Here is a 9,908-nt window from a genome sequence, read left to right as displayed (position 1 = left end):
TCCTTTTAAAAGCATTCTTCAGGGGAGCTTCTTTGAAGTTCATTTTGCCCTTTTATTTAGTTCTCTTTAATATGCGATACCCTGATCTTAGTCTCCCATTCCTCCACTTCTCAATGCCACACTTCCCTCCTCTCTCCTATTTTACTGCTCCTCTATTTTCAGAAAAGGACAGGCTTGCTAGTGACATGAGCCAAACATGGCATACAAAATGTAGTAAGACTAGGCACATTCATATGAAATTTGGACTAGGCTATCCAGTAGGAGGCAAAATGTCCCACAAGGAGGCAAATGAGTCAAAAATTCCCATTCCCAAATTTTTTTTTAGATATTTTCTTTATTTTTATATCAAATGATATCTCCTTTCCTCATTTTCCCTCTGGGTAAAAAACAAACAAACAAACAAAAAACAACAAGGAGAGCTGCCATTTTCTCTCCAGTGAGTTTCTAAGATGGGAGCAGCCAGCTGGGAGGCACAGGCCCCACGAGTCTCAGGGGACTTTCAGGGTGGCAGGAATAGGACAAGCTCTAATCAGAGACACTAAGAACATCTAACACCAAAATTCAAGAGATGGCAAAAGGCAAACACAAGAATCCTACCAACAGAAACCCCCTGTGGACCAAGCATTCAAAGATGTGAGTCTATGGGTGACAAATGTAGTCAAACAACTGCAATATTGATGTGTTAGTTACTTTTGTATTGTTGTTATAAAGACCATGAATAAGTCAAATATAAAAGAAAGAAATTAAATAGGCTTATTATTCCGGAGATTTAGAGTCTATGATGATGGACCAAAGACATAGCAGCAGGAACAACTGGGTGCTAGAGATTTGGTTTCAGTTTTTCATGTGACTATAAAAATCCTGGTGTCCCTAAGTAAAGTTGGATACCTTGATTGGAATGTTTCGACTTGGTATTCGATATTTCTCTTGAATTTCAAATTCTTTTTCATGTCCTTGTTCCCTCCTCTGAGAGAACCCAGGTCGTGAAACTGCAGGCAGTTTCAGGGTCCTTCCATTGAAGAGCTAGAGAAAGGACCCAAGAAGCTGAAGGGGTTTGCAGCCCCATAGGAGGAACTACAATATGAACCAACCAGTAACTCCAGAGCTCCCAGGGACTAAACTACCAACTGAAGAGTACACAAGGAGGAACTCTAGGCTTTAGCTGTATATGTAGCAGAGGATAGCCTTGTGGGACATCAATGAGAAGAGAGGTCTTTGGTCTTGTGAAGGTCCCATGTCCCAGTATAGGGGAATGCCAGGACAGGGAAGCAGAAATGGGTAAGTTAGTGAGCAGGGGGAGGGAGGAGGATGGGATAGGGAGGGTTTGGAGGGGAAATGAGGAAAGGGGATAAAATTTGAAATGTAAATAAAGAAAATGTCTAATAAAAAAGAATTGAAATATCTTATTTCTATCTAATACAAACTCTGACTTCATTGTGTCAATATGCCCTCCCTATCTCAAAAAGCAGGCTATTCAATATTCTTTGTAATATACCATTTCAAACTCCATTAAACATACACTTATTAAAGTGTTCACATTTGTTATCTAGAAGAAGTCAAAATGATATGAGTGAATACACTGCCAAAGACAATTTAAGAGATCACAGGGGGTTTTTGGCTTACAACTCAGAATTACAGTTCATCATTACTTCAGGGTGGCAAGATCTTGAAGCAGGGTTTCACATTATATCCATAGACAATAGCAGAGACCAAAGAACTAATGCATGCACTCTACTATTCAACTGTCTCTCTTTATTTTACACTTAAAGATGCTCTGTTTAGGACAATATTTTATATAAAATTAAGATAAGTTTTCTCAAATCACAACTAAAGACAATCCCTCGCAGATGGGCTATTATACAGTCAAACTTCAACAATTTCTAACTGATGTCCCTTGTGGCTTCCTTCATATGTAAGAAGTTAGCAATTAATACTAATTATAAAATATCTTACTGTGCTTGTGAGGCAAAAAGATTCCCAAGTTTCGCTTGGACTACATTTGCTCTGATATCAGTAAAGGATCTCCAAGAGAGGTTGGTTTACTTCAGCATTGAGCTGATGTTACAAATGTTATACAGGCTCAATTGAGAAATTTATGTGACACTAGGAAAGAATATGGCACAAATCAACAACATCTACGATCTTAGGTGTTTAGAAAACACTCTTTTGCATTGAATTCTAACTGGTGTGTTACCAATACAAGATACTTGAGACAAAGCGGCTCCAGCTCAGGGTCAAGAGAAGGAGAAAGGATTATGTTATGCACATCTAAGTCCCTCTACAAACAAATGATAAATAAGAACTCCTTCATTATAACTACATGCAAAACTGTTTATCTATTTCAAAATAAGCAGTATGGTTCCTGTTCTTGCAAAACATTGATTGGATCGTCTTGCAGTATAGGGCACAGTACTTCCTTTTTCTACATATAAGAACCTGGGATCTCATGAGAACTGATTCTGTGCACAACAGGGTTCTTAACCCCAACCATGCTTCTCCTAGATGCCCGGACCCACATTCCTCACAGTGTCCTGCTGCTGATCCTGTTTCTGGGATTTAAAGGTGAGCATGCCCCAGGAATAGAATTATCTCTCTGAATTGGAGCTATTCTTACCATTGAAATTAAAGGACTCCAGTTAATACCTGAACTACCACAGGAGAGAAGGTCAGAACATTGTCTCACACAATGTAGCCAGAATTCTGAGCACTGCCTGAACTGGAATGTAAGCTTATAGCTTTGATACCTAGAGTACAATTGATTCATCCATAACTGTTTTCCCACACATCCCTGCTCTTCTTGACCCTTGCCAGTGAAGGGGCAGTAGCATAGAGAGAGAGGAGAGAGGGAGAGGGCAAGGGAGGAGTGTTACCCATGTGTGTGTGTGTGTGTGTGTGTGTGTGTGTGTGTGTGTGTGAGAGTGTGTGTATGGGTTCTGATGTAGTTACTGCAGGTAAACGTAGGAGGTGAGCCAAATAGATTCAGGGAATATGGCGGCTGTTGCCCTGACACCAGGACTTTGAGGCCCGCCCATGTGACATCACAGGCTTTGGAGGCTCTTAAGCTAACAAAGCCTCCTATCCATAAATGTCCCGAGTCAATTGCAGGAATGGAAGCAAGTTATCAGAAGAGACAAAAGAGTGTTAGTTAATAGATGACAGCACAGGGACAAGATGGAGATTGAGATGCCAGGGGCTTTTGGGCTCCAACACATATGGACTACCATCTTCAGTTAATGATCATGTCATACTGGCACAAATACAGAAAAAGAATCCGAAGCACAAACAACAGTAATTCCAACGTCTGGAGCTGTAGATAGAACTCAGGCTGTCTGACTGAAGCCATGGAATTAGCAATAACTCTTCCCAGAAACTTTGATCTATCCTATGAGCTTTAGTGTGAAATGAGGACAGGATTGATGGTTTTATTTTCCAAGGCTCTTCAGCCTTATATGCAAACAGCTTTTCTTGAAAATATCATTCTCACAAGGAACTTGGTTGCTATTCCATAGATAATCAACTTAAAATGGATTTCAATGATGTAGGAAGATATCCCACTGAACAAATCATACATAGGGAAGATATTTGCTAGATTCTCAGTAGAAGCTAGATGCTTTCTTGTGAATATGTGTGGCACTGGAGAATAAAAGTAGAGGCAGAGTCACACATGCATATCTTAAAGTCAATTAAGGAAAATAATAAGGTAACAGATGAAGCTATATTATTTCAAAATATATATGTGAAATATGTCCTGTTGTCTAAAGAAATAAGGAGGGTCTTTTGATGACTTAGGTATTGAAAACAGGGTGGAGCTGGTGAGCATCACTAAGAAGAGGAAAGTTGATAAAAAGATACAGAAATAAAAAGATGGAAGGAAATGTGAGAGTGAGTCATATGTGCCAGCATTCTGGAAGGACTTCACTGAAGGCCCCAGCATATGTGAAGGAAATAATCTTTGCCACAGAGCTTCTTGCCTTGTTCAACGACAGAGCTTTCAGTCTAGGAGAATGGGAGCCACTTCAGGCTTGGAAAAGAGAAGCACCGTAGCCTGATGTGGGTTTTAAACTATTTTTTTCTATCTGATGATTGAACACAGACTCTTCTTGGCCTGACAGAAGAAGTGCTATGGTGGCACATATTCCAAGACCTCCAGTTCTTGGTCCTAGTTCTTGGACCCACATAGAGGTCCACATAAACTTTGCTTAGAAGACATAAAACATACTTGACTCTTATTCTTATGAAATATGCTCTCCTCTCCTCTGAGGTTTCTAATGAATCATGATGTACTCCAGAGTCATCCATGTTGCTGTCAATGGTCTTCAGGGTAAGTTGAACAGTGACACTGCAATCCCTGTGCTAGGAACCTAAGATTTCTGTGCACTCAGAGATGAGGATATGAAGGACTGTCTGACCTTCAACCACCCAACTGGTATGAAGTCAAAAGCACTTCACTAGTTTACATAGTACAGGGGCACTGCAGCCTGGGCTCTGGAAACAGAAGAGTGAAGGTGAAGGGAGATCGTTCCAAGCATAGTTCCTGTAAAGATTCCAGCTGGTCTTACTATATCAGCTGAATCCTGTCCCAATACCTATGATTGCCCACATCCTCCAAACAGAATTAGCTGAGATTCTCAAATCCCCTCTGCAAATAAAATTGGACAGATATCTGGATTCTTTAGTTTTCAGTGCCCTCATCCCAGACAGGCAATATTCTAGGTCTTCCCTTGAAGAGTTCCTTATCTTCAATAAGTGGTTGCCTGAAAGTGCTGCTGGATAATGTTTTAGTTCTTTGTGACAGATAAGGTGGGTTCTGGACATATGTCACTGATATTCAAAGTTCCTCATATTTATCATTGTATCTTTATGAACTTAAATTTATCATCTACTTTGTAAGTGTTAAAAACATTACTCTATCTTTGTTTGTTTGCTCATCATTACGATAGAGAAACTATTCTAACACAAATATGTCAGAGGCATGGATACCACACGTATTATTTCTAGATAATTCTACTAGAAAGCAAGCAATCATACTGTTTTCCTACTCTGTGTTTTATTTCTGTCTCACATCAGAGATCCCAGTGCTAAATAATATTTTAAGTTACAATATTGCTTTTCAATATTATAAGTCCATACAATTTGAGGAGTTGCTTCCCTTTTCAGTTCTTTGTTTTATGTTAGTCCTGAAGCTAATAAGTCTTTTTAATCTCTATGCTATTTCGACACAAATATTTTACTCTATAAATTTGGTATATTGTTTTGGAATTTCCAGTTGGAACAAATTGTAGAACTTTGAAAAGATTAGTATTGCATAAATACTTATGTCAAAATATAAATTACTGTATAGGCTTACACAATGCAATTCATTCCTCTCACTTTTAATTATTTGTTAGTTTTTTATCAGTTAGTATCCAATAGTATTTCATGTTTATTAGATCTGGCATTAGCTCATTACACAATGTTTTAGCATTTTGATGTTCCTATGCTTTTGGCTTCAGTTATTTGGGAGCTGAGTTTCCCCATCAGATCTAACAGTTTCAGACCCAATAGTGACTGTATAGATTGAGGCTATCCCTCATACTTTTCATCAGCTACTGCTGTGGTACCTGATTTAAGATTATAATGGGTGCCACCAAAGTGGAAGATGAGAGCCACCATTATCCAAAAAGAAAGTGGACGCTCTGGGGTTATGATGATTTTTATGCTTTAGAAATAGTGGAATGCTCAGGGATTGATATAATAAGACAGGTGGATTCTGATGATACCATATTGTCATGGCTGTTGTTCATTAAGTCCTTACACTGGTATATTGCCATCTGTATTTAGGATAAATATCATTCTAGGAGCCAATTTCTCAGTTACTTTTTCTTCAATGGTGGTTTTTACCTTGCTTTTGTTTCCTCTTTGGATTTCCAGTCTTTGTGGTCTATATTCCTGGTGTCCAGCATGATCTTTGGTCCACCAGAGAGTCTCACTTAAAGAGGGGACTATATTTCTGGTAATTAGTATGTCATTTTGTCCATCTCTGTTCTTCTGTCTAGCATGGCCTGTACTTGGAATGCACTATCCATCTATGTATGGGTAGGTATGGCAACAGGTAGTGAGCAGGTAGAAGATGAGGTATCAGATATGTGAGTCTTTTTATCCTGAAAGGAAGTCTTTAAAGGGTTCAAGTGGCAGGTGGGGGTCATATCTTGTCTTCCTTGTGTGGCCTGCACCTGGACTGTCATTGGCTGTCTTAGTAGGGGAAGGTGTATGGAAAATGGCAGTGGACAACAAGAGGCTTGGGCCATGTCTTCCAAACTGAGAGAGTAGGGGAGTTAATACAGCAGGTATGGATGTTCTAGCTGTCATGACCTTCACCTGGGTCATGAATTTCTACATGAATAACAGGAATGTGGGGCTATGTGGTAGTGATGACCTTTGGTGCATTGTTGGTGCCAGGAGCCAGCCCAGCCTGGAATGATTTGAAGTGGGACACATCATTGGATGTAGACATAGCTTTGAAGACTAAGGTTCTCTGGCCCTCTCTCTTTCTAACCTTACTGCAATGTTGCTTATAACTTCTACAAAATCCAAAAACCATTCTTGCTTATTCTCTGTTTAGAAACAATTGGCTTAGGCAATTAATACCTCTTTTCAAGCATCAGGAAATTGAATGAAAATTTTATTGCTATTGCTCTATACACTGTCCAGGTAGCCAGGAGCCTCTCTGGTGAGGCTTGTTAACTCTTTGTAAGCTAGAGAGGAAGGAAAGGAAATGAATTAAAATGCTGTATACTGCATGGCAAATGTGGATATAGAGATAGAGATAGAGATAGAGACAGAGATAGAGATAGAGATATTCATGCACCCATATTCGGACTGGCCCCAAATGTCTGTTATGATCAGCTCTACAAGCACTCACGTGTGCTAACATGCATATATATACCTACACAGGTACATATAGACAAAAAGACATACACATTTGGATGGATGGATGGATGGATGGATGGATGGATGGATGGATAAAGCAGAGCTCCTCAAAGCAAACCATCCAACAATATATGGAAGAGGCCAAGTGGTGGTCAAGGTGTTAGAAGTTTCAGTTGTTTAGCTCTGAAAACATCGAGCAGAAAATTGCAGATTACAGATAGGGATTTTACCTGTTCTGGCTTGTGTGCCCTGCACATGAGCAGCTCTTTGCCCAAATAGGGGAGGGTGCATGGAATGGGACAGGGGCAGTGTGTAGGGGAATGCTTCAGTGTCTTGGATATTAGCTTCCAAACCAATCGAATGGGAAGTTCAGACTATAGGTAGGCCTCTTACATTTTGTGGAGGGTATGACCTGCACATGAACAGTGAATATTCACCAGAGTAGTGGAACGGGGGTTGGGATAAAGTGGGTCAGGACGTGTAGACTTATGTTGGGTGTGATAAACATGTGTGTTTGGGTTTGAAATCAAGGAAATGGTAACAGAAGAGTTTAGATGGCAGATGATGCTCTTAACTGTTCTGACTGGAAGTCTTATTTCTTAATTAGGATGCATGGTATTAGGACCAATCTATGGCATGATCACTCTACCTGAGTAAGGCATGATCACTGTACACAATCATAAGGATCTTGTAATCAAATGTATATATCATTATACTTAAGCACTTATGTTTATATCTCATTGGCATAAAAGAGTCACACAATCACATCCAACACTATTATAACAGAAAATGACACAGAAACAGATACTGATGAAGCATGATAATTCAAAAAAAGTGGGGGGAGGAGCTTCAATCCGAATCCTGCCAAGTACCAAGTATCTCTGCTATTCAATTTCCTCTTCTGTACAATATTTTTATATTGAAATGCCTAAGTTACAAAAAGTATGTTCATGAACATGCTGAGCTCTAGTGAGTAACATGTTTTTTTGGGTTTTTGTTTTTGTTTTTAATTACAAACTTGACGAGCTTGTGGCTTTCCATCAGGATGAGCACTAACTGATATTTTCTGCAGGAGCAGCTATGAAAGAGCTGAAGGTGATCCAGCCTGAGAAATCAATTTCTGTTCCTGCTGGAGGATCGGCCACTCTGAATTGCACAGTGACATCCCTGTTTCCTGTGGGACCCAAGAAGTGGTTCCGTGGTACAGGACACAATCGACAGTTGATATATTCTTTCACAGGAGAACACTTCCCCAGAGTAACAAATGCTTCAGATACTTCAAAGAGAAACAACCTGGACTTTTCCATCCGCATTAGTAATGTCACTCCTGCTGATGAGGGTACTTACTACTGTGTGAAGTTCCAGAGAGAACTAAAAGATCCTGACATTGAGATTCAGTCTGGAGGTGGCACTGAGTTGTTAGTACTTGGTAAGTCCTATATTTTCCTTTTCATCCATAATTTCTCCTACAGGTCAAAACAGTGTCTAATACTCTGTGAATAACAATTAAGAAACACATTTAGAAGGACCCTAATATACATAGGTTCACTTTACCCCATAACTGGACCAAGAAACCTGAGAAGAAAGGAGGATATGCTATGTGTTAGAGATTTCCTCTTCTGGGAATTGGGTGTAAATTCATACATTTGTCTGTCTGCCCATATGAACTTCTAATTCTCAAACTATCTCAGATGAATGGCTGCAGAAAATCCATGAAAGAGAAGATTTCCCAATCCAGGCCTACAGACTCCACAGAGTGCATTTATATCTGATTATGTCTTCTCTTTCTGCCCAAACAACTTGAGGCTTAGACATGCCAGGCCCAACTCTAGATTTCTATAGAGACAGCAGGTTGCTTTCAATCAGGAACATTTTACACAAGTTGTATGTCTCCTCCCTCCCAAGATAAAAAGTACATCACAGCAGAAAGATCCAGGGCAGGGTGTTATTTCTCATTTCCTGTTCATTCATAGCACACAGAGAATTCTAGAGATGCTCACATCCCCTGTGGAATCTCATCCCTGGTTTAGATTTCGACAACTAGCTAGGCCTTTGATTGGAACTGTCAGAGAGCATTTTGTATGAGAGTTCTGTTCAGACAGGCACTGAGTGTTTAAGCCAATGTTTGCTTGCTACCTGGAGGAAGGCTCCATGTGGATCGTGTTCAATCACCAGCCAAGGCAGCCAGATGCTCACTTTGAATTTCATGACAGAAGCATGAAGTCTTCTATCTAGGTCTTCATTTTGGGAATTTTAATGCATGAAGGACAGTCACACTATCCAGCCCAATTCTCTTAGAGAAGTGAGATCTGTATGCCAGTGCCCGTCCATGACCACACAGCCAGTTAGTATTGAGCTCTGTCAAGGAATTCACCTCTCATTCCTGGCCAACCTCTTCCTGTTCAAGCAAGAGGCACCAGATCCACTTAGGTGCCTCGTGTAAAAGGGATGTTGAATCAGAATTTCATGAACCCAGCCAGCATTTTGATTCATCACTACCTCCAAAGGTTCAAGATTTTCCTAAAATTCAGATTCAATATACAATAATCATCAGGAAACAATACATATGTCAACAATACTCTCACCCTATATTGTATGTGAGACTGTTTCCAATTAGAAGAAATAGAACAGCAGCTAGAGATACTGTATTTCAGATTGTAGGCCATGAATATTTCATTTGTATTATTTTTGGCTACTAAAACTGTAGTTAGTTATCAGTGGTTCTCAGTTATAGGCCCAGAGTGGACCTACTCTTATATTCACCACCATGGCCATAAAACCATTTCCTCTCTATAGGAGGGCTGCAGCATTTGGAGTGAATAAGTTTATAAAGATGTTATGATTTCCCCACTTGGGTGTGGTGTAGCAAACCTTCTCAGAACCCTTCAGTGAAGAGAGAAAAGGAGAGTGAGTTCACATTGAATTCATACGTATCATAAACAAGGACACTGAACTTCTAGGAAATGTAAAGTATAGGAAAACCCCACCTGTATGTGACT

General features: G+C 39.8%; 2 protein-coding genes across 6 annotated transcripts in view; both read left to right on the top strand.

Moving 5' to 3' along the window:
• Positions 1–2,542, top strand: part of LOC116094963 (tyrosine-protein phosphatase non-receptor type substrate 1-like) — a 41,598-nt gene extending 39,056 nt beyond the window's left edge. Inside the window, exon 5 of the mRNA XM_031376378.1 lies at positions 2,503–2,542. The gene's annotated coding sequence lies outside the window, so the exon portion shown is untranslated. The remainder of the gene's footprint in view (positions 1–2,502) is intronic.
• Positions 2,461–9,908, top strand: part of LOC116094962 (tyrosine-protein phosphatase non-receptor type substrate 1-like) — a 24,226-nt gene continuing 16,778 nt past the window's right edge. For 4 of the 5 annotated variants that reach the window (XM_031376373.1, XM_031376370.1, XM_031376374.1 and 1 more), the window contains exons 1-2: positions 2,461–2,562; positions 7,982–8,338. In XM_031376373.1, coding sequence (XP_031232233.1) covers positions 2,490–2,562; positions 7,982–8,338 — 430 coding nt within the window. In that variant the 5' untranslated portion in view covers positions 2,461–2,489. The remainder of the gene's footprint in view (positions 2,563–7,981; positions 8,339–9,908) is intronic. The other variant, XM_031376371.1, reaches the window with a different exon arrangement.

Source organism: Mastomys coucha, unplaced genomic scaffold (assembly GCF_008632895.1).
Source record: "Mastomys coucha isolate ucsf_1 unplaced genomic scaffold, UCSF_Mcou_1 pScaffold17, whole genome shotgun sequence".
Classification (NCBI taxonomy): domain Eukaryota; kingdom Metazoa; phylum Chordata; class Mammalia; order Rodentia; family Muridae; genus Mastomys; species Mastomys coucha.
The sequence above is the reverse complement of the archived record's forward strand: the minus strand, read 5'-3'. Positions and strand labels throughout refer to the sequence as shown.